The sequence below is a fragment of the Lagenorhynchus albirostris genome, chromosome 14, assembly GCF_949774975.1.
Source record: "Lagenorhynchus albirostris chromosome 14, mLagAlb1.1, whole genome shotgun sequence".
Taxonomy (NCBI): domain Eukaryota; kingdom Metazoa; phylum Chordata; class Mammalia; order Artiodactyla; family Delphinidae; genus Lagenorhynchus; species Lagenorhynchus albirostris.
Genome location: NC_083108.1, coordinates 60,813,951 through 60,838,721, shown reverse-complemented (window position 1 = coordinate 60,838,721; position 24,771 = coordinate 60,813,951). Strand labels below are relative to the sequence as shown.

Genomic DNA, 24,771 nt, shown 5'->3' with positions numbered 1-24,771 from the left:
ACTTAGATCCCTTGGAGTCCAACAGGAATAACATTATTTTCTAACGAAGTCCTGTCAGACAGATGCCCTATCTTGTATTTAATGGAAGTGCAATGCAAAAAGCTACTGAAGAACTACAGCAGGGTCTTCACCATGCGTGAACCCCTGGTGCTGCACAGGTTAAGAGGCTGCACGGGGTCAGAGTGCGGGCAGAGCCTGGCCCATGTCACTGTGGCCCTCGGCCGAGATGCCGCACAGGGTGACCTGCATGCACCAGGCCTGCTGATGGCCAAGGGAGGAAAGTCAGCGGGCAGATGTGGGGTTTATTCTGAAGACAGACTGCAAAGGACGTGCTGACAGACGGGACAGGTGAACAGAAGGGAAGAGACATCAACTGTAGGGATTTGGCTCAACCAAGTGCACAAGCAGTGGTGCCACTGCTAACATGGGAAAGGCTGGAGAAGCAGGTTTCGTGGATGTGTGGGGTGCACATCTGGGGCTCAGGGCGAGCAGAGAGAAGGAACGGGATGCAGGGGTTAGGAGCCGGAAGAGGAGGAGGGAGCAGCACAGGCTCAGGAGGGGCCCTGAGGCAAGGTGAGCCCCGAGAGCTGCTCCAAGGGGGAAGGAGTGGCTGCCAGTGCTAAGGTCAAACTGACACAGACACACAAAAGATGCCCTGGATTTGGCAAAATCAAGCTTTCTAGTGACCTTGATGGGAGCAAGTTCAGGGCCTGGTTGGTGGCAGCAGAAGCGAGGGTGGGAGCACAACCCTGGCAGGAAGGGGCCAGGGAGGAGGGCAGCCGCAGCAAGGCGAGGGGCCGAGGGCACCCTGTCATGAGTGACGGCAGGCATGCTGCCTCCTGACGGAGACGCTTTGGCAAAGAGGAAGAAATGCTGACAAGGGGGTAGGAGGGCCCGAGGAAGCCCTGCCTGAGATGGCAGGAGCAGGTGGGCCCAGGTTCCCAGCGCAAGAGTCACCCTGGGATGATCTCTAGATTTTCAACCATGTGTGAGGCAAAGGCAAGAGCCGGAAAGAACAGGAGCAGGGAGGAGGGGGCAGCGGGGGCTGCGGCAGAGAAGCCTCAGCTGCTGGGGGCGGGGGCAAGAGGGGAGGAGGGTTGCAAGGGCCGCTGGGGAAGCCTGTGCTCAGGGCGTCTAGGGGCCCAAGTTGCGCAGCACTCAGGGGCAGAGACAGGGCCGGGGAGACAGTCAGGTTTAACCAGGGCTGGGATTCTGCCAGACGGGAATGCAGAGGGTGAGGGGCACAAGGCAGTCACGAGTGTTTGTGAGGGGTTACAGGGACAGAGCACAGAAGTCGAGGAGGGATAGGGGAGAAGTGCGTTGTGGGTGGGGCGATGGGCAGGGGAAAGGCCTGGAGGTCTGAATGTGGTCAGGCAACTGCTGACCCCTGGAGTAAGTGAGCTGGGAAGAGCCAGAGGGGGTGATGGGCAGAAGTGACAGGCTTGAAACTGAGTGAAAACACGGTACAGATCCTGGTGCCGACGAGATCCAGGAGGGACCCTGAGGGCAGGAGACTGAGCTGCAGTGGAAGACAGACCGCGAGAGTTGAGGAGCTGGGGGGCCAGGCAACAGGTGGCCCCAGACCCTATCTAAGTTGTCCATGTGCAATCCTAGACCCCGAGGCCGCAGGGAGAGCGCCCACAGGGCAGAAAGCACTACTCCGGCCCAAGGAAGCTCAGAGGTGCTTCACACACCACGTCACCATCCCCAGGCCCTGGGTGGTGGGTGTTAATCACAGCTGGGGAGGCTGGGCAAGTTTGGAGCCTGTAGTCAAAGAGTAACTGACAGAGCCAGGCTCCACCCACCTTCCTCTCCTCTTCAGCCACTAACTTAGTAGCAACTCTGGTCAAAGACCTAGTGAGAGTTGGGGAGGGATGGTTCTGATAAGAAAATCTAAGCCTCCTGGAACAGAGAGTTATTAAAGGCCTAAATTCAACACGGTACAATTTTTAAGCATCTGCAAATCCAGCTCATAACTGAAAAGATTTCCAGTGACTAACTGATTTTCTCTTGAAGTAGCGGGAAATCTGCACCTATCACAAACTACAGTTAACTAAGAGCGTTAGATCCAACGTACTAGCAGAAGTCTGAATTACGTAACCTTGTGATACAATACCTGAAGTCTCGCCAGGTTCTGTTGTAGGAAAAGTAACAGTCTTATTTCTTATCTCAACTCTTGTGGAAGGTGGTTTTGTCACTGGTTTTACCAGATGATTAACTGAAGGCTCTGTTTCTGGGGAAAGGATTCTAAATGGGCTGGAGGTCAAACAAGTGAAAAGTTCTTCTTGGGTCAAGTCTTCTCGAATTTGAACCTTCACAATTTTCTGAAATGAGCCAAACAAAAGGATAAGATGCAAGTGAAGCTGTTGTTGTTTTTAAAAAAAATTCCTATTTTTAAATTATGGTAGAGAAAAGTAATGCCAAACGAATGAAACACTGGTGAATTTAAAGTCCATTCAGATCCCAAAGTAGCTCTTCGACTTTATCCTTTCTCCCAACTCCCCTCTTTTTTCCAAAGCAAAATCTTCAAGTTAATGATGGCTTCCAGGCCCCACTCTCCACTGCTGCCCACACAGGACACTTGTTCAGCTCACTAGTGGAAAAACTCTGCACTAACTACTCTATTTAATTAAGTCTATTTGGGCTGAAAGGACACCTCAATTCGATTTCTGAAATGTTAAGTGCTATCAGTGAGGATTACAAAACTTAAACTGCAAAAAAAGAGAAATGTTGATCAAAAAAAAGTTTAAAAAATTACCTTCTGTCCATTGTCACAGTGTATATAGATCAAGCCACTCCATGGGAACATTGAATGTTTTGTGGATAAGGAGGAATTAGGACTCACAAGAATTTGTAGGTTGCTCCTTGAAAGAAGAATTGAACACTGAGAACCAAGAATACCCTGTACTGGAACAGCAGTAACCACAAGAGTTACAAACACTGTCCTGTCAGTCACCAACTATTTCCTCACTGCTCAGAAAGAGCAGATAACAGAGGTAAGCTACCAGGCGCATCTGATTTGGCCTCAACCCCAACCCAGTGGCTGACAAAAAGCTGAGTGGTGTGAACCCAAGAACCTAAGGGCAAAGCTCATGTGAAAATGGACCACATCACTGAAATGCCATCTAAACAGCAATTCAAGTTAAACATTTCTGGAGCAAAAGACCAGTAACACAAAGGCTCTGAGCCGCCAATGATAAAGAACGAGCCGTCACGGTCACACAGCGTAACTGGAAGGGAAGAGAGGGTGGGAAAGGGGGTCGGTCAGGTTTTCTGTGCTCACTGTTCTCTTCAAGAGCTATGGGATGTCAAAGACGTAAATGTGGACGATGTAACTGGATTTGTGACTTAAGAGAAACCACCAGTTATAAAGAGAGGTCAGTACCCACGTCCAAAATGGCCAAGATGACCTCCCACTGCTAAAAGCTCAACGTGCAGGGTGATGGACAAGTCTCTGAATAACCTGTCCAGTCGTCTCCCAGCTTTTCACCCATTAACAGACAAACATTTAATTGACTGCTTTGGTCCTAGGAACCTTTCTCTGGAGTGTCCCCAACCATACCTTAACCCGGTCTTGGTCAAATCAACTCTCCTGAAACGCATACGCCATCATTTTGCAAAAGCAAATAAACTTCATGTTGCTCTTGTGCAAAGTTGCTATTCCCAAATGTGAAGCAACTTTCAGATGTGCGTATTCTGTGCCAACCCAGACACAGTCCCTGAGAAGCTGCAGAGCTGAGCCTATATCCCAATAATTAAGCTGCACAGAGAGGGCAGTTGCTCATCACCATCTGGCCCCCAAAGACTTCTTTTTACCTTAAAATATCCTTTGTAGAAAACGGCAAACTAGATTATGGCTCAGACGTATCAGAAGCCAGGAATCTGTGTCTGTAAAATGTCCTTAGAGAAAACCAGCAGAATAAGCTGCTAGACCCAAGGTGACAAAGGCAAGACCACCGGAGCTTTGGAGACCACTACCCTCATCACGTGCACAGCCACATCCCTGTGCTGTAATTCTGTAGGCAGAGCTACATCAGCAACTCTCCCCCGCCTCACACGTCTCTCCACCCTGTTAGGCTGATACCGTAAACTGGCTGTGGACATGGTCTCCACCCGCTAAGAAGCATGAGTCTTGAACTCACTGTGGTCCCACAGAACCATGCATGGTGCTCTTTACAGAGTCAGCACACTGCAAAATTCTACTGAATAAATTAAAATGGCCTATTATTTGATCCTTAAAAAGTCACCATGCTAAAGCATCTAAATAACACCCAGGGGAAAGGGAGGTCATACTTACTCTGGTGCGATAAACCCATGTTGTGGTGTCACTGTAAGACAGTGTGCTGGCCAGTACAGCTCAAATTTCAGTAACCTAACAGAATTGTTTAAAATCTGGAAACGTCCAGTTTTTGCCATATCACCTATGACAGCAGATAAATAAAATGTTACTTACATTTAGCATTTGTGAAAAAGACGAAGGGTAATAAACAGTAAAAATAAATCCTAAATAAAAACACTACCATACTAACTCATTTTGTTTTCCCAACTGCCCAATTACAGAAATTTCAAATTCCTGGTAAAGCAAGACCTTCATTTACTCTTGGAAACTACAATGACACTGAACAAAGTTTAGTAGTGAACAAAGAAGAAAAAGGAAATCTGGTAATTGTTACTCCCTGTCTTGGGCACAGACATAGGTACTAGATTTGTTCCTACTCTGGACCAAGGGTATCAACGTTAAGGGTAAAAGAGGCCAAGTGCCAAATGCATTCTCAGTGGGGGATGGGGGCGTGGGGGGCAGGAATCAAGACCCCCGGATGGGCAGCTCTGCCACACAGGAGCTTGGCCTGGGGTCCAAGGCCTCGTGTCAGGATGACACTCTGGCTGGGTCTGTAGCAGGCCTGGGCAAGCCACCAGCCACATCTGCATGGAGCCCAGGTCTGTCCTACAAGAGCCCTGAGGACAGAGCAAGTACAGCCCGGGCCCCAGAGGGACTTTCTGTCCTGTCGTTGGGGGCATACTCACAAGAAGGGGCGACTAAAATCAAGTGTTCAGGTTGGACAGCCCACACTTCTTCCGAGGCCGATTTATCTTGAGGTGGGCGAACAGCTTGTGAAAGAAGTGGAGACCCCTGAGGACCTTTCACTGGTAAAACATCCAAAGAAATGTTACCACCATGTGTCCCACAACTGCCAGATTCACTAGAGAGAGAGAGAGAGAAAAGAAATTTAAAATGATAAAGCAGACTGTGTCACATTTTTATATTAATTATTCATAAATCTGAAAACATAAAAATAAAAGTGCATTATATATTTTTCAGTGAATAAGAATCCTTCACATTGGGGTTTTCTTAAAGAAGTGTATAAAAAGTAAAGTACAGTATAGGTTAAATGTTACTAATCTTTAATTAGAATCTGCAATGATTTGTTTCCTGCCTTGACTTCTGCTGCCATCTGAGGTCTCTTAAAAGATTTACTAGAGGGACTTCCCTGATGGTCCAGTGGCTAAGACTCCGTGCTCCCAGTGCAGGGGGCCCGGGTTCGATCCCTGGTCAGGGAAATAGATCCCTCATGCCACAACTAAAGATCCTGCGTGCCGTAACTAAGACACAGCACAGCCAAATAAATAAATGTTTTTTAAAAAAGATTTACTAGAAAACTACCCAGGGCTTCCCTGGTGGCACAGTCGTTAAGGATCCACTTGCTAATGCAGGGGACACAGGTTCGAGTCCTGGTCCGGGAAGATCCCACATGCCTCGGAGCAACTAAGCCCATGCGCCACAACTAGTGAGCCTGGGCTTTAGAGCCCGTGAGCCACAACTACTGAGCCCACGTGCCACAACTACTGAAGCCCGCGCGCCTAGAGCCTGTGCTCTGCAACAAGAGAAGCCACTGCAAATGAGAAGCCCGCGCACCGCAACAAACAGTAGCCCCTGCTCGCCGCAACTAGAGAAAAGCCCGCGCGCAGCAACAAAGACCCAACACAGACAAAAAATAAATAAAAAGAATTTCCTTCCTTAAAAATAAACAAAAATAACCTACCCAATATTAAGAATTTAAGAAAAACAACAAAACTCTTCAAGTATCTATAACTGAATAATGATAACTGGCTTTACAACGCTAACACCAAAAAACTTTAAAACAAAATCTTCTTGGCAAAAAACTACAGTTAAGAAATGCTAATAAAGTTTAGGAAGTTTTTTTACTAAGTGTTGAAATTGGGTTTTCTAATAAGCCTTAGATTACTAAAAAATTGTAATTCAACTAAATTTCGTAATCACGTGAACACATGACAACTGAAGTTCACTGGTGCGGTGACCAAGTTCACCTACCACACAGCAGGGCTACACCTGGACTCCAGTCAACACTTGGCAGACAGAGAGAAATCCCTCTCTTCACCCCTAATTCACTGCCCTCTGACCACCCCCCTTTCCAATCAGACCTATACCGCCCCAAAGAAACAAAGGGGGCACCAGCCAAACATCAGAAAACAATTTAAAAAACAAAGTTGATTACTGTTTGTTTAGCTTCCTAAGAACAAGTTCCTCACAACTGAAGTAACTGTCAAGGTAATTTTTTTTTTTTTTTTTTTTTGCGATACGCAGGCCTCTCACTGTTGTGGCCTCTCCCGTTGCGGAACACAGGCTCCGGACGCGCAGGCTCAGCGGCCACGGCTCACGGGCCCAGCCGCTCCGCGGCATGTGGGATCCTCCCGGACTGGGGCTCAAACCGGTGTCCCCTGCATCGGCAGGAGGACTCTCAACCACTGCGCCACCAGGGAAGCCCTCAAGGTAATTTTTAATACATGTTAATACTATCTTTGACTATCTTAGAAAAAAAATTAACACGAACAGCATAAGGATTAAAGAAACCAAGTTGGCGTGAGTCAGAGGCACTAGGGTGATGGGGATGGGGGGAGTCAGCCCTCAAGTGGTGCCACTAAGACTTGCTGGTGTGAGTTGGCCACACTGGGCCCAGGGAGACAGACCATGTGAAGACAAGATTGGCTGAAAACAGGGAGACTGAGTAAAACGTAAACATATTGAAAATAATGGGGCCAGGCTTCTCAGTACTGGAGAAAAAAGGTACAATTATGGGAAGGAGGAAAGGAATCCATGTGTTATGTTAGATTAGAATTGGAGGTATCAGTGTAAACTCAAGATTTTAACACATTTATAAACAGAAGTAGATATAAATTGCACGTGGATTTGTATATAAACTCATATATTTCCTAGCTCTGTCCACTGAGTGGGCCTAGAAGCAAGGACACCTCAATAGCAATGAGCACGTTGCTGCCCATGTCCTCGTTTCCAGGCTGGAGAGGCAAGTGAAGGACGAGCCTCGACCATCCTGCTGTACCTGTGAATAAGGAGGTGCCCAGAGGTGGTGTGGGCACAGGCAAAGGACCAAGGAGCAGGTCAGGGGACTAAATAATGACAACAAGGATTAATCTTGAATCCACGAGTCGGTCCTAATATATGTGAATAAGAAGAAAAAGGAAATTCCTTCCTCAAAGTAGAAAGATAACTAATAAATGCAGAAAGATGGGATAAGAAAATCACCATTTAGTAACCAAGACAGACATAATATGATTCAGGAAGCAATCCTCACTGGGTGCTCAAAGTCTCACGAGAAACAAGATCATTCATTGTCTCCAAGTTGTGTATTATAATATCCCTTCAAGATATTTATTAACTTTACAGCAGAGAAACCTGGCAAACACCACTTAAACAAAGTGATAAAAATACTGCTAGTAACAGGACAAATCAGCACTGTTCACCACTGAGGAAGCTTCACTGAGAAACCAACAGCATCATTCTGCAGGTCCTGAAGCTGTGAACTGAAATCAAGAATATTTTACAAAGTAACTGGCCTGTATTGTATAAAAACATCAAGGTACCTGGTAAGAAAGAGTTAGCAGCTGGCCTGCAGCCTACTTTTCCCTTTTTACCAGAAACGACCAGAGAAAAAAAGAAAGATGGGTTGGTTAAATCACCTTGTAATCTTGCAAATGCCGGATACCACAGCAAATGCACTGGGGTCCTTAAAACAGGCAGCACCTGGTCTGTCTCACATTGCTTGTGGTAAAGAAATCTGAAACTTACGAATTTATGTGGCACAGCTGTTTGAAAAGCATCACATAAGTTACATAGTTATCAAAGCATAAAATACCTTTCATGATCAAAATAGTCTCTTGTGTGACACAACACACCCACAACTTATGGACCTTGTGTTAAATTTAAGCCAGAGGGGAGTGCTGATGTTACAAAGTAGATCTAGAAAGTACCATGGGCAACCCCAGGTTTCTCTGTGTTTCACCCCAAATTAGTACTGAAGCTTCATTCTGGAAAATACCTTTGATTCTGTGGATCGTACTTGATAAGCAAACCTTGTGTGTTTTCTCTGTTGTGAAAGACTGAGGAACTCTCTTCATTGAAAGAGAGTAAATGGACAAGCCAACCAAACGCACGTGTGATCTCAGATTAGATTCTGGACCAAAGAGGAAGTGGAAAGAGGCAGTTTCTTGTTTGCTGTTTGCCTTAACTATACAGGACACCACCGGGAGACTCCGTGGACCAGATGGTGGTCCTGTATCGCCGCATCAGTGTCCTAACCTTGACGGGCTTGCCGTGCCTATGAGGGGGAGCATCTACAGCCAGTTCAGGGCTACTGGTCATCATGTCTGCAAGTCACTCCTAAATGGTTCAGAAAAACCTGTATATACATGAAAGACCATAAGGCAGATGTGGTAAAACGTTACCAACTGCGAAATCTCGGTGCAGATAGCGTATGGGAGTTCTCTATAAAAGTAACTTAATTAATTTGTTTCTGGCTGCGTCGGGTCTTCATTGCTGCACATGGGCTTTTCTCTAGTTGCAGCGAGTGGGGGCTACTCTTCATTGCCGTGCACGGGCTTCTCATTGCAGTGGCTTCTCTTGCTGTGTAGCATGGGCTCTAGGCACGCAAGCTTCAGCAGTTGTGGCACATGGGCTCAGTAGTTGTGGCACGCAGGCTCTAGAGTGCAGGCTCAGTAGTTGTGGCACAGGCTTAGTTGTTCTGCAACACATGGGAACTTCCCAGACCAGGGATCGAACCCTTGTCCCCTGCATTGGCAGGCGGATTCTTAACCACTGCGCCACCAGGGAAGTCCCTCTGTATTGTTTTTAAACTTTTCTGTAAATTTGGAATTCTTTCAACTTAAAAATAAAGATGAAATAAACAGTTTGAGACAAAAACCCAACAAAGCACAAGGTAAAAGATCAGCTCCAGTGTGAATCAAATAATCTTCAACTCAGATAAAAGATGTTTTGTTAGTTTTACCTTTTAGATTCCAAGCTAGGTCTGGAAGAAGGTGGAAGAAACTCTCTGTTAGAAACAGAATCTCTAAATTCTCCAATTACTGAAAGTATAATTTTACGCATGTTTCCATAAAAGAGCTGGACGTCATTGGGCCGCTGGGGAAGGTCATATACTGAAATAGAAAATAATGTTTGAAATACATGAATCTTCACATAATCACACCACCAAGTAACAGAGGCACTCATATATTTACATATTTTCTTGTATCTTCTTAGTTGGGGGTAGGTGACATTTGGATTTTTAACACTACGGATTAGCATCAATGACTGGCAGCTCAGGCTCTGGCCCTGGATTTGGATTACAGCCACGCCAACGCTCAGCCTGGGACCTCTGGCAGCTTCCTTCACCAGTCCGAGCCTCAGTCTCCTCACGGGAAGTACGAGTAACAACCTCTCTCAGGGCTGTGGGCACTGTTCTGACCCCCAACATAAACCAACCTGGTCAGTTTCCACAGCTCTCCGAGGCATCATCACCTCCACCCCAAATGAGGGGCCAAAACACAGAGGCTGAGAGCACACACTTCATAAGCGGCAGTCTCATAAAAACTTAAGTAAATCCAGAAACAGGCAGTATTAGTATAACTACATGTATTTAGATTGATCAGACAGTGCTCGAGGTTTATCCAAAGATAAACCTACCTGAATTTATATATACAAGAAATTTTAGAGAACATGCTTGTATTCTACATATAAATTAGATATTAAGAATTAAGTATTTTTAAGATGGAAACTCAGAAAGAACACAGGAAGTGTAAATTAAAATTTATATTAAATACATCTGACTATAAAAGTTTAATTGTGAAATTATTTGCCACAGTAATTACACATTTTACAAAAGTAAGATCGCTATGAATGCTTAATAGTAATACGCTCAAATGTTTTTCAAAATAATCATGTAAAAAGTTCAACCGCGGGCTTCCCTGGTGGTGCAGTGGTTGAGGGTCCGCCTGCCGATGCGGGGGACACGGGTTCATGCCCCGGTCTGGGAGGATCCCGCGTGCCGCGGAGCGGCTGGGCCCGTGGGCCATGGCCGCCGGGCCTGCGCGTCCGGAGCCTGTGCTCCGCAACGGGAGAGGCCGCAGCTGTGAGAGGCCCGCGTACCGCAAAAAAAAAAAAAAAAAAAAAAAAAAAAAAAAGTTCAACCGCAACATTCTTATAGGGATCCATTACACCAACCAGCAGAAGACCAAGTGGGGCTGCTTCCTCCCCTCACCTGGACAGCATGCACACCACCTCCAGGAGCCCAATACTCCCTGATGTGCAACCTGGCCCCAAGGACCCACCTGAAGCCCCCACTCAACCCCATCACAGGGGGGTCTCAGCAGGTCACCTGAGTGCTTGGTCAGGTTTGTCAACATAACCCTTAACACACCCACTTCCTGAATGTTTGCACATGCAGCTCCCTCTGCCTGAATACCCTCCCCCACCCTGGTCCACACCTTCTCCTCCTTGTCAACCCCCTCCCCGCTTTCTCAGCAGAGTGCCACTTCTCCGCGGCCCCCAGGTCCCTAAGGACAGTTCTGTCACAGCACTTTCATGCTATACTTCGATCATCTGTCTCCCCCTTGGCCTGTAAGCCCCTAGAGACAAGGGTGGCACCTTCTTCCCCTGTGACTCGTGCCCTGCACTCCCCACCAAGTCCACTCAGCCATAGAGTCGTGAAGCTGCGAGGGCTGCACACTCATGCTGCCTAGTTCTCATTAGACTTCACTGCTGCTGCTATGTGTCTGGGTCCATCTCCATGGCACAGTTCAGGTTAACTCTTTCACGTGGATTCTTCCTCTGAGGAAGGGATATGGAAGGTGAAGCTCGGAGGAGCTGAGGTAGCAGAGATGGGCTATGAACTGAGGTTCAGCTCCAAATCCAACGTTCTTTCCAACCATTTCAAATCTTTTCATTATTTTTAACTAACCCACCCTTGAAGCAGATGATCTAGACTCCCAATTTGCTGAAAAGATCATAAACTATTCTATATCACCTCTACATAGGCATAAATATCCTTTTCCTTTATCATTTCCCACTTCAGGAGTGTGTATTTCGTCATTAAAAAACTAGAAAATAAAAATGGGGGGAAAAGACACTACCACCTGAAATTCTACCACCAGAATATAACCACTGTTAATATTTTGGTGTGTATACTCCTGCAATTTTACCTAGGTAACTATAAATAAGACATTAAATTATTTTTACCAAATGAGCTGGTGGGGAGTGCAGGGCATGAGTCACAGGGGTAGAAGGTGCAGCCCTTGCCTCTAGGGGCTCACAGGCCAAGGGGGAGACACGTGATCTTATATGCAAAATTTTAAAATAATTCTTTTCTTAATAAATTGAGGAGCTTTCCATGTCACTTGATATAGAATCATATTGTCTGAATGCCTTGAAGATATTCTATTGCATAATTAAACGATCCCCTACTCTTGGGCGTTTAGGTTACTTCTAATTTCTTCCTATTATAAACAATACTGTGGTGAAAATCTGTACACATACTTTTACACAATTTGCATGTTTCCATTCTTATATTTTGTATGAGTCATAGATACCATTAAATATCTGAATTGCTCAGCTCAGTTCAAATAGGGCTAAACATCTAGATTAGAGTCACACTACCACTATCACATCCTCCATAAACTGCACAGCAGTCACAAGAGCAGAGAAATCTCAAAATGAGTGTAAGTTTGCAATCATGAAATCTTAAACGTAATAATTTGAGTTTAATCATAACCGTTCTCCTCCTCTATTCACAAGTCCACCCAAAGACTAGGTGCAATAACATATTAATAACATCTAACATTTACAAGGCAAAGCCCTCTCATCTGATCTTCACAAGAACTCTGTGTAGAGAACACAGACATTATTCCTCTCATTTTACAGCTAAGGAAACTGAATTTCAGTGATGTAATCTGTCCAAAGTCATAGAGTAAAGCTGTGACTCAAATTCAGCCTGATACCACATCTAAGCTAACACTCTTCCTCCTCACACACTGGACTCAGAAGATTTAAAATACGCTGAAATTCCTACCTTCAGTTACGAGCAGCTCGTCCTGAAATGCTTCCGCGAAGTCGATGTTCTGCAGCATGCTCTGGGTGGGAAGGAACTGCTTCCTCACCCCTGGTGTGTGCAGCATGGCTCTGCCAGTAGAGATTTTATTCAGAAGTCGTTTATACATACAAAATAACCTTAATTAGATTTTATTCATGCATCTGGAAAATCCCACTAACATGATACATTACTTCATAGATATTATGTCCTAAATCCCAATATAAGTAATTGAAAAAAAAACCCCTTGTTTTGGAAATTCCCTTAAAAGTTATACATGGTAGTACAATCATCAGTTTCAGTTAAACACATCAAATCAACCACTTCCTAACAGAAGAGTAGAAAAAAGATAAAATTAGATTCTTTTCGGGTCATACATTTTCATTATTTGTGAAAATTTGGTCAGTTAGAAATTTGTCTCAGAAAAAATAAGCCAAGAAAATGATACAAATAAAACATCAGAAGGGAATATTTAAATTACCATGTAATTCTGTTACTTTGACCTCTTCTAGAGAATTTTGAGGTGAGAGAACTAAAAAGTAAATTTCTCTATAAAACACAGATGTTCACAAACGAACGAAATCTCATTACTATAAATTAATGGCAAAGAGGAGTTATAAAGGAGTACGCTGATTTCTATATCCCAGTAGAGAGAAAGGAAAAAAACCAAAAAACTTGTGATCTAATTTCTCTAAATGCCAGTTTCTATTTCTAAAATACTCAACCGAGAGAAAAAACCACATTCAAAGTTGAGCTCTTCACTTCAGGTCTGTGCTATCATCATGTAGCAACTCATCACTAAACTCTTCTTAAACATTCTAACAGTCTTTCACAGATTAAAAATAAAACAGTTTCCTGAACTGTGTATCAGAATAAAACACAGCAGAGCACAAAGGACTGGAAGAAGGAAAGACTGGCCCACGCACACGCCCGCCCTCCCGGGAGGCAATGACTTCCTGCAAACCATGAACTGGCAGGAGCTTCACTTACCTCATACTCAGCTTTAGGCTAGGAAACAAGATTTTGTGACACAAGAACTCTGAATTCAACACAGAATGTCTAAATGACACCTAGACCTAAATATAAAGTTGACAACATTCCAGCATATTAAACTACATTTAGATCAGATGTACCAAATTTTTTACAAGTACAAGCTTAAGTAGCTAGAGTTAGACACCCTACACATGTCTAAAATATGGCTTAATCCTCTGAAATGATTCTCAACACTCCCAGAAATGTTCCAAGTCAGGTGCGTTTACACAATATACTCTTTTCAGTAGTTCTTAAATCTTTTCTGAAACTGATCTGCCATCATTACAAAGACCGTCCTACGATGAAGTCCAAGGTCCTCTCTGAGCAAAGGAGCAGAGGCCCCTATATACGTCCAGAAAAGGATACTGCAAGGAAACCTGCAGACGAGTTTCCTACAGGTATTTCTACCTGTATTTCTCCTACAGGTAGCTTATCGGTCACACAAATTTTACCAAGATTTTTCATCTGCCAGTTCACTAAAAGTAGTGAAACATCTTCTATAAATTCCAAATCCCAAACCACTGTCACAGCCTCTTTATTTCCACTGAATGGTCCCCACCATCATGTAAGGTAAGTGACCCACCTTCGGTACTGCTGTCTTGAAATTTCATCTCCACCAAAAAAGTATATAGTTGACAGTTCTGTGGTGTTTTTACAATTGTTTTCTCTGTCTGATGGATTATATATTATAGTAACATCCTGATGCCAAGAAAAAAATCAGGAGTGAATATTAAATATTTCTGAGTAAGTCATTTCACTCTGAATAAACTGTCACAGGAGCACAAACAGTCACTATAGACAAAGATGCACATGAAGAGTATTTCTAAGATCAGATAAGTCCTTCCACTCATACGTTCCTTTCAAATATGATTTTAGCTCTCCACCATAAAATACATAATTATTACTTTAACCTAAAAATAAGCTCATATTTTTAGTGCAGAGACTTTCATACTTACTTCTTGTGTTCTTTCCTTGAGCACAAATTTGTCTGGAAAAATCCTTAATACTCGAGGATTCAGCAAAACTTTTTTCTGAGAATCCTTAAAACCTACAGCTTTAACAAAAGCTGCTCGAGAGCCAGTGTTACGAACAGAAAAAACAATTCTACTTTCTTTGCCAGGCACTAAGTCATTCACTGTTACCAGGTAACTGTCAGATAACTTTTTAACATCTTCCAAAATCAGGTTACTTGTGCCTCCATATCCAGACAAAGGTATCTAAAAATACAGAACACATACATCCAAAATTATTTTTATGTAAGCAGAAAATAGAAGATTAAATTACGGTCAGAGAAGACAATAAAAACAGATTTACTACAATTAAAATTATTAAGCTTTGTGTACTTTGGCTAGTAGCTTCCCCACAGTCAATCTCTAGCCTTATAGTAAGGACTATGTTTTAAGGGAAAAACAAATCAATGAGCTACAAAATTATTTACCTTCCAATATGCCAAGCTTAGATGATAAAAGAACAATAAAAAGATTAATATTGATATGTTTGCTTAAGCAGTGTTCAGCATGAAAGACACTGGTATTTATAATTTACTCTGAAATGCATAAAATAAGATAAATTGATAGACGGTTAAATATGTGATAAAAGAAATATAGCACAATGTTAACTGTAGAATCTAAGTGGTAGGGCATGCAAGTGTTCACCATGTAATTCTTTCAAATACCCAATAATTGTGAATTTTCAATATGAAAAGTTTGGGGGGCAGAAAAATCTATGAGCATATAATCCTGTTAACTTCCGGTCTAGCAGAGTCAGAGGACTGTACCAAAGGGACCAAAGAGAAGCCCAGAACTCAAACAAGCCTCAGAGCACAGCCAACCCGGTAGCGAGGGGCAGAGTGGAGGCTCCAGTGCTGACCAGGGCCACCCTTGAGCTACAAGGCTCCCAGGGGGCTCAGCACTACCAGGAAACAAGGATTCACAGAACAAACTCTATGAATAGGAATGTAAGAAATAGGTACCCTGCTAGGAAACAAACGTTTCATACCCTTTGACATGCATTCCCTTAAAAATGAGCTTTCATTCCTAATTATTGAAATAAGTTCCAAAGAATCCTTTGCAAACTTAAAAACATCAGTAGCTTATTTCAAGTTGTTATGTACTAAGTAACATTTTGAAAAATTAAATTCAGGCTGATCAAAAATCAGTATTGCTTGCCCCTTAGTACAAATTAACAGCATTTTTAAAGGGCTTCAGATGTGAAGTTCCTGCAAATCCCACCTCATTCAGGGTGAGCTCTGCTAGTTCCAAGAGCCAAAAGTGTTTCTAATTTTTCTTTTCCCACAGAGATTTGCAAGTAAATCTTAGGCAAGAAAATAGAAAGTAACAGGGAAAGTCAGCTTTTGAAAAAACTCAAAATCAGTATTCTTCCTATATTTTCAAAGTCTAAGGAGGGGGCTTCCCTGTTGGCGCAGTTGTTAAGAATCTGCCTGCCAATGCAGGGGACATGGGTTCGATCCCTAGGCCGGGAAGATCCCACATGCTGCGAAGCAACTAAGCCCGTGTGCCACAAGTACCGAGCCTGCGCTAAAGAGCCCGTGAGCCACAACTACTGAGCCCACGTGCCACGACTACTGAAACCTGTGCGCCTAGAGCCCGTGCTCCACAACAAGAGCAGCACCCCCTTGCCACAACTAGAGAAAGCCCCGCGCACAGCAACGACAACCCAACACAGCCAAAAATAAAAACAAACAAATAAATAAATTAAAAAAAAAAAGTCTAAGGGAGTCACAAATAATTACTGACTAAAAGGTTAAGAAAAAGAATGATTAGGGCTTCCCTGGTGGCGCAGTGGTTGAGAGTCCGCCTGCCAATGCAGGGGACAAGTGTTCGTGCCCCGGTCCGGGAAGATCCCACATGCCGCGGAGCGGCTGGGCCCGTGAGCCATGGCCACTGAGCCTCCGCGTCCGGAGCCTGTGCTCCGCAACGGGAGAGGCCGCAGCAGTGAGAGGCCCATGTGCCGCAAAAAAAAAAAAAAAGAATGATTAAATAAAATGAAATTTGACTAATGCCCACTGACCCAAAGTTTCAACCAGAGAAACTGCTGCTCTAGAGCAGGCTTCTCAGGGACTTCCCTGGTGGTCCAGTGGTTAGGACTCTGCACTTACACTGCCGGGGGCCCGGGTTCAATCCCTGGTCTGGGAACTAAGATCCCGCAAGTCTCGTAACGTAACATAAATAAAATAAAATAATAAAAATAAATAAAATAAAATAAAATCCATGTAGAGCAGGGTTCTCAGCCTCGGCACAATGGCCCTTGGGCTGCGCCATTAGACATGGGGAGCCCTGTGCACTGTGGGTGTCTGGCTGCACCCCTGGCCTCTACTCACCAGGTGCCAGTTGTATCTTTTCCCACTTCCAGTGTGACAACCACAAATGTCTCCAGAAATTACCAAGTATCCCTTGGATGGTGAAACAGTCTCTGGTTGAGAACCGCTACTCTGCAGGCCTCATTCTGAAAATGGCCATTTACACCTTTTAACACCTCTCCCCACCAAAGCTCATGGGGCCATGTGAAGAGCTCCATAGAGAGTGTGTCCAGCTCCAGCATCAAATAAAGGTAAATTTGCCATAAATATCCATCCTTTTTAAAAAAAACTTCTAGGTGTTGTTAATCTTGTAATTTATCACACATCCACTCTGACACTAGGAAACGACCAACATCGTAGTCCCAGCCCCACTGCCAACTAATTGCTTGGATGTTAGCTACTTTCAGGAAGCTCAGGCTTCATCCGACTACCCTGTCCTTCTTTCCTCTCCTCCAGGATTCATCATTTTTCTCTCTTAGTGCCCTGAATCTAGCTAAAGAAATGACTTGAAATCTTTTGAAATTATGCTGGGAAGAAACAAAATAGAAAAGCTCTTGTCTTTGTATCCCTGGTGTACGGAACAGAGTCTAACAAATGATGTCAATAGATACTTTGCTGAATTGAAAGAATAAAATTTACTTGGAAAGTCAACATCTTAAACATTTCCATCTGGATTTACCAAAAAATGGATTTCTGAAAAGTTGAGTACATTTCAAAATTTTCAAACCGAAATGAAACTTACAAGCATTAGCCAAGACCATTACTTACAGGAATACTCTGGTGGCTGCTTTTAAAATAGGGTAATCCTACAAGGTATATAATTACTCCCTAACTTGTTTGTAAATCTAGGTAATCACATATTTTGACTTATAAAAGGCAGAGTATATGTAATTTACCAATATTTAACCAATAGTTACAACATGTCATTAACTCCATGGGAGGGAAAAAAAAGCTATAAAATTATCTTACCGTGAACTTAAAGCCTGGTTGTGATCGAATTCCAAGTTGTTTAATTTCTAGTTTGGCCAACATACAAGATAATCGAGTAGGTGCAAACAACACAGAGATGTAAATGTCTTCTTTTGGACGAATCCTGATCTCACAGTTACTGGTCAATCGCTCTTCTGAACCAAAAGTGTGCTGAAACTACAATTAAAAAAAAAATCTCTGCATTAAACAGAGCAGCAGCACAAATAAAACATACCATTAACATGAACTCCTCGAAGATTAAGAACACAAGATGGCCTACATTAAGTGTCATGTATCTAGATGTTAAGTGTCCTGGATCTAGAGAGAACGTGAGACAGAACAGAGCCATGCACTCCACAAACCTGAAAGCAGTCCTGGTCTTGTCCTCTAATGAGCAGTCGTAAATGTTGGGCTGAAGACGTGGAATTATTTCTTAAAGCTAGTTTCTGAAGCCTAGAAACAATGACACAACTTAAATGTGGTTTTCCTCCATGGATATTGCTACAATCATAAAAACAAAGCCAATTAAAACTGACTGCAGTGTTTGGAGATGGACTGACTGCACAGGCCCCTTGAGCAGCCTGGAAGTGCCTCCACAGTCCCAGAACTCTACATTTGTGAGAACGTATGCTCAAGACTCACCTTATCAGAGAAGATTTTGGGTTTAGTCTCTCTCCTGTTATAGCTCCTTAGCTGCCCTTATTATTCATTCTCTATGTATAGGAATTATCTGTCTTATAAAATAGTAATCAATGAAAATTCAGATTACCAAATTCATTAAGTCATTAAAGTCAATACCATCCTCAGCTCCAAAACCTATCTTTCGTGGAAACAAGGGTCCTAAGCACATTGCTCAGATTTTTTACTTTAAGAGACTCATTTGCACAAAGTAGTCTTTTAAACAGCATACTGAACTAACCTTACTTTAAAAAAACTTACAGTGCAAGTAGAATGGATGTATGAATAGCAACTGGCTCACAGGATGAAAATCCTTCAGTCTTTGAAAATATATGAATCCTCTCTTCATTAGAGAATACAGAATACATGAATAAATCTCCATTTTACTCAAATTTTGAAGACTGGCAGTTAAGTTATTTAAGCTGTGGTCTATGCCTTGTGCATTTGTGTTAAAAGGGAAAGGTTGCTGAGTTTAACCTCAGAATAAAATCAAAGACCTTTGGTTATCAGCACACCTGAGTACAATGGTTGGGAAAGACTTTCTGAAAAATATTTTTTTCATAAAAACAAAGCCAATTAAAACCAAGTACAATGTTTAAAGATGGATTGACTGCACGGGCATAGGAGCTACTGAGGAGGGCACAGTTCCTCAAACTCACGGCCATGCAGGACATTTCAGGAGCCTAGCTGAGAGGGGTCTTCACTGAGAGCTGCGTAAAGAACACGTGCCCCTTCATCAACTAGACTCTAACTCCTTAAATAGATGCAACGTCTCTGATTATTTCTTCTTCCCACCAGTCCCCAGGGCTTTCCAGAGAAGGAACCAAGACACACTTAATTGCCTAAGTTTGGTCATCAGCACAGAATTCACCAGAGCTTAAGAAAACTGAAACCTAATTTTTTTGGCTTGTATTTTAAAAATAGGTTAAAAATTTACTAAAAAATTTGTATTCATGATAGGATGAATAATGAATATGATAGTTTTATTTCAATTCTAAAAACATTAACATGGTCATCATCAACACAGGGAAGACTAGCATTATGTGATAACAGCTACAGTGTATACTCACTGTGTCCTGCCCAGGGGGACACCTCCCCACGCCAGAAACTGCTTGTTGGATAAAATCAAAGGAATATCTGAGCAGCAAGATGCAGGCATCAGAGGCTTGTTTCCTGAAGAAACTACTTCACCTTTTAACATCACTTCATACTGAGGGCCAAACGACTGCACAAATATTTTCAAGATCCTAACAAAGAAAACCATCTAAGTTCAATATTCAGAATTCAATTCTTTTGACAACTATTGTCCTATGCGCTTCCTTCGTCCAAGAGACTGAGCTGGTCGGTGCTGAGGCTACACTGCATTCTCACCCTCACAGCTTACATTCCAGAGGAGAAAAAAGACAGAGAAGGAGATGGGTACATGCCACAGGCCCATGCCATGAGCACAGCGGGAGAGAAGTGTATGGGTCACGGGAGACAGGGAGGGATCTGGGAAGGGATGAGGAAAGCCTCCTGGGTGGGGGTGCTACCCCGGTGGGCAGGTGCAGGCGAGTCCTCCCGGCACAAGTGTTCGCGTCCGAGCAGCCAGCACCTCTGCACCCAGGGCCAATCAGGCGGAGGACAGTGAGGCACTCGGGGGCTCAGGAACCAGTCAGGGGGCTCGGCAATCAGGCAGGGGGCTCGGCAATCAGGCAGGGGATGGGCCACGTGCGTCTGAGGACAGCGGGCTAAGCTACATTTATCAAGCAAGTTCAAAAGCTGGTGACAAGGGTGCTCCGACCACTGTAAAGTGATATTCATTTATGATTTGGGTGCCAAAAAGTCACTGGCCTGGAAAAGATACAACTGTCAGTTGTATCTTTAACAACTGACAAGGTCAACTGAAGATTTCCTTGGTGAGAGAGAAGAAGTTAGTGAGAAACATCAAGATTGACGTGTTATTTACTTTTGTCAGAATATACTTGAAAATAGTGATTTCTTACTTTCTAGTCAGCTAGCTGGTTTAAAAGGAGATTTTCAGTAAGCAGAAAGATCTGAGGCTAAAGGAAAGAGGTGAAGCGGTGCTGTATAGGCGAGGTGAAGTGTGTACTCTGTCCCTCAGGCTGTGGACCGGAGCACACCTAAATAAACACAAATTCGCCATGATCAACAGTCCTACGTTACCTTTCCTCACAGGCTTTGGGATCCTTTGGAGAAAATGAAACTATAACTTCGTGCTCTTCTCCAGGTTTAAGGAATAGTTTCTCTGGATCCACTGAAAAGTGACTTCCTTGATCTGGGATCTAAGTATTTACATAATTATAAGTCAACGCTGACCTGCAGACATGGCTTTCACACACTCACGTGCCTTGTCTCTCTCACTGACCACAACTGGGTATTCTACTCCCTCCCTGCCCAGCAATGCCCCGCCATCTTACTTTCTTGGAAAGGATACATCTTTCTTCTCTTCCATAACAAACTATCCCCTGCCCCATCCCTAATTCCTGGCCACCAACACCCCCTCACTCAGCCACACAACTCAGAAATGATGTCTACACATGTGGCTCCCTCTCCTCCACCCAGCCACAGGATGACTCGGTCTTCAGGAACTAATCTAGAGCTTGGTTCTTGTACCTATTACATTAGACATCCCAGCTGAACTTCCTAACCATCTGTTTTATGCTCGTGTAACACCAGCTCTGAAAGCCCAGGCTCAGATTCTTCTGTCTGACCACCCCTGCCAATGCCCCCAGCCCTTGAACAAGGTCAACAGCAGAGCAACCTTCAGAACCCAAGGAGACACTCACAGTCTCAGCCCGAGGAAATAAGTTACAGCCTCAGACACAAATTCTTACCTTGATGTCCAAGTGGACATCAATATTCCCAGCATTTTTCAAAGGTAAGTACTGCCTTGTTGAGGAAGCCACACTGGCAAACAAGTGCATAGTCTAGAGGATGGGGTAAAACAGGCATGTTTTAAAAATGTCACACTTGGAATGAAATCAACCTGAACATAAAGTAACAGCAAAGTGAGGAGTTTAGGGTACCTGTAGGTCTCTCGGAGCGTGTATCCTGGCTATTCCTGTTCTTGCTCGAAGATTGATACTTTTAATGACTGGTGTAGGGTTTGGACTATCAACTTCTATATCAACTCTTGCCAAGAATTCTTCTGCTGAGTCTAGAATCTCTGTAAAAGGTCATTCTTTTAGTTCAGACACCAGAGTTATTTAATTCTAAATGCCACACATGGCCCAACACTATGCCATCAGGGGGCACAAAAAAATCTTAAAATGACTGTTTAAAGAACTCAGAGAGGAACAGAAATGAGTGGAGGAGAAAAAGGAAGAAAACATCTAATTGGTAGAGGAGGTAACATCAATTAACAGAAAAGACCCCAAAACGTTTTCAGTGGTACTTGCTTGGATTATCCAGAATTGGATGGGTTTGACCCAAAACAGCATGCTCTCTGCCCAGCTTGAAAACAACATAAAATATCTGACAAATTACAATAAATATTTGACAATTTACTGACAGGAGAAATAAGCCTCAACTTTGTAGTTTATTTAGCTACGGAGTAAAGAAAATCCCATAAAACGTAAACATGATACCTGAAGAAGTCATCTGTTTCTTTGGACTATGGAAAAGAACCCAAATTATCAGAAATTCTGGATCCTGTAAAATAAAAAAATATTTTCATACACAGTGAAAGAAAAGTAGTTGGAAACTTAATTTCCTCCTTAATTCTAAATCAGTCCTTCAATCCCCCAGCTCACCTGTCCGTCATCGCTGGCAGGCATCAGATGGTTGATCACCGAGGGGGCGGCCAGCTGAGCAATCGCATGGGCATAAGGAACAGCTTTCAGAGCTGTGTGGATGGGTTCCTTGGAAAAGGTGAAGCAGCGCCAGGCTATGGCGTTCTGTCAGAAACAGGAGAAGCCGCTTCAGTAGAGCCAATGGTGTCATGTTGGTGTGATGCTAAATTTGTTCAAAGATCCTTAACAAAAATATCTACTTTCCTAAGAGAAGTTAGCCAAGGATTCTACTAGCTGCATCTACAACTCTAAGTCAGTGTGCTCTGTAAAGGTTTCCTCCCCGAGCACAGTACTTACAGCATTAATAATGAGTCTAATTGGGATGTTGGCGTGCGTCTTGTTTACCAGCTTTAAAGGCAGAGCTTTCCAGCTTCCATAAGTCAAGTCACCAAAATCAAGAACATCTTTCTTTTCTGTTTCTACCTAAATTATGGGAAAAAAGGGATTTATAAAAACAATATATTAATAAATATCACAGCTTATATTCACATCACTGCCCTTTCCAGCCACAAACAGTCAACATTACAGGTAAACTTACCTAAGACTCCTGGGGCTATTTTACAATTCCTATTTTCAACACAAGTAAATTATTTTTCTGAGGTAGTCCACGTACCCAAATACACTACAGAACAAAGCAACAGCTTAGCTGTGTTACTGTGAGAAGACAAACTGACAACTTTACAAAACACACAGCCTCCCTTCCACTAGCTCTACTGTTATACTACCGACTTCTCAATTCCCTTCAAAACATATGTGGGCATTTTTGGATTTAGTCCAAACTCTGACAACACTGAAAATGTTTACAATAATATCTAGGGACTTCGCTGGTGGCGCAGCGGTTAAGAATCCGCCTGCCAATGCAAGGGACACGGGTTCGAGCCCTGGTCCGGGAAGATGCCACATGCCTCGGATCAACTAAGCCCATGTGCCACAACTACTGAGCCTGTGCTCTAGAGCCCGAGAGCCACAACTACTGAGCCTGTTGTGCCACAACTTCTGAATCCTGCACGCCTAGAGCCCGTGCTCCGCAACAAGAGAACCCATCACAATGAGAAGCCCACACACCACAACGAAGAGTAGCCCCCGCTCACTGCAACTAGAGAAAGCCTGTGCACAGCAACAAAGACCCAATGCAGCCAAAAAATAAATTAATTAATTAAAATTTTTTTAAAAAACAAACCCCAGTTATTCCGATGTGCAGCCAGGGCTGACAGCCAGTGTCCTAAAGAGGCCTGCAATCCCACAAGCATTTTGTTGCCCCAACCTGGCTAGACCCAATTTCTTTCACTTCCAGAAAATGAGCAACTGTACAAGAGGAAATTTTTCAGTGAGCAGTCTTCAGGTACAGAAAAGAGGATAATCTGAATGTGGTGTTTTCCTCCACACACATCAAACTATATGATGGAAACCAGCTGGAAAATAGGGTTTAACGTTATACTTTGCTTACAAACATCTTAGCGAGCATATCTGTGCTTCTATAAAACAAAAGAAATAATCTTAATTTTTTTGGCCTCGCTGTGCGGCTTGCCGGATCTTAGTTCCCTGACCAGGGACTGAACCCGCACCCTCGGCAGTATAAGCGCAGAGTCCTAACCACTGGACCGCCAGGGAATTCCAGAAATAATTTTAAATTTTGGAATAAGAAAATATTAAGAGTAATGTTTAGCTCAATTATAACTTTTGGCACATTCATCCACAAATTCATTTTACCCAAATTTTACTTCTAAGGTTGAACAGCCTCATTAAAATGCCAGGTATGACAAAGACCTGCTTACAAACAGTCACCTCGATCACGGGGGTCTCGGCAATGGCAGTGAGGACAACCCTGCTTGCCAGTGCTTCTGCCTGTGCCACTGTCTCTGCGTCAGCTGAAAACGGCCAAGAAGCAATGCTGAATATACATCGGAAAATCCCAGGATCAGACGGTATGAAGAGCACTTTTATCTCTTCTGTGGCATGAGGTCTTATGATGACTTTATTCTTGAAAACTAAACAAGGATAAGCTGAAAGATCCACCTTAAAAGAAGAGCCACATGGTCCGTTAAGAAATAACTTCACAATGAAAATCAGGAAGAAGAACCAACTAGTTTAAGATCCCTTTTCATAGTCACTCAAACTACCAAATCTAGATATGTTAGCTCTTGAAAAATACCCAGGCCTCATAACTCATTACCTGGAAAATACAGTTAGTCAAAATTATAAGGAATTTTTTTTTTGGGCCATGCCACACAGCTTGTGGGATCTTAGTTCCCAACCAGGGACTGAACCTGGACCACAGCAGTGAAAGCACCAAGTCCTAACCACTGGACCACGAGGGAACTCCCATAAGGACTTTTGAAGATACGTTATTTTTACCTTCACTTTTTTTGAAAAGGGTGCTGAAAATGGCAGCACCTCCAGCCTTGGACATCACCCTGGGACCTGTCTCCCACCCTGGACATCACCTGGGACCTGGTCTCTGCAGCTGTGTAACGTAGGGGGTTAGACTGATCTCCAAGGTTCACTGTCAGGCCTCCAAGTCTACGATTCTGACTCACTCCAATCTCTCCCTCCTCACTGTGAACAGGGATCTTCTTTTCTACTC

The 24,771-nt window shown here is 43.5% G+C and overlaps 1 protein-coding gene and 1 non-coding gene across 2 annotated transcripts in view; one reads left to right on the top strand and one right to left on the bottom strand.

Annotated features, from left to right (window-relative positions):
* The window catches only part of CEP192 (centrosomal protein 192), a 93,835-nt gene that overhangs the window by 18,046 nt on the left and 51,018 nt on the right, over positions 1-24,771 (bottom strand). The window contains exons 20-37 of the mRNA XM_060122059.1: positions 23,973-24,203; positions 22,485-22,610; positions 22,149-22,292; positions 21,984-22,047; positions 21,423-21,562; positions 21,231-21,323; positions 20,560-20,678; positions 19,464-19,640; positions 18,078-18,168; positions 17,716-17,892; positions 14,384-14,644; positions 14,011-14,126; positions 12,378-12,487; positions 9,321-9,471; positions 5,026-5,201; positions 4,298-4,421; positions 2,759-2,864; positions 2,117-2,324 (exon numbers count right to left, since the gene is read on the bottom strand). Coding sequence (XP_059978042.1) covers positions 2,117-2,324; positions 2,759-2,864; positions 4,298-4,421; positions 5,026-5,201; positions 9,321-9,471; positions 12,378-12,487; positions 14,011-14,126; positions 14,384-14,644; positions 17,716-17,892; positions 18,078-18,168; positions 19,464-19,640; positions 20,560-20,678; positions 21,231-21,323; positions 21,423-21,562; positions 21,984-22,047; positions 22,149-22,292; positions 22,485-22,610; positions 23,973-24,203 — 2,614 coding nt within the window. The remainder of the gene's footprint in view (positions 1-2,116; positions 2,325-2,758; positions 2,865-4,297; positions 4,422-5,025; positions 5,202-9,320; positions 9,472-12,377; positions 12,488-14,010; positions 14,127-14,383; positions 14,645-17,715; positions 17,893-18,077; positions 18,169-19,463; positions 19,641-20,559; positions 20,679-21,230; positions 21,324-21,422; positions 21,563-21,983; positions 22,048-22,148; positions 22,293-22,484; positions 22,611-23,972; positions 24,204-24,771) is intronic.
* Positions 16,510-16,582, top strand: TRNAV-UAC (transfer RNA valine (anticodon UAC)). The gene has a single exon. It is a non-coding gene; the product is annotated as a tRNA-Val (tRNA).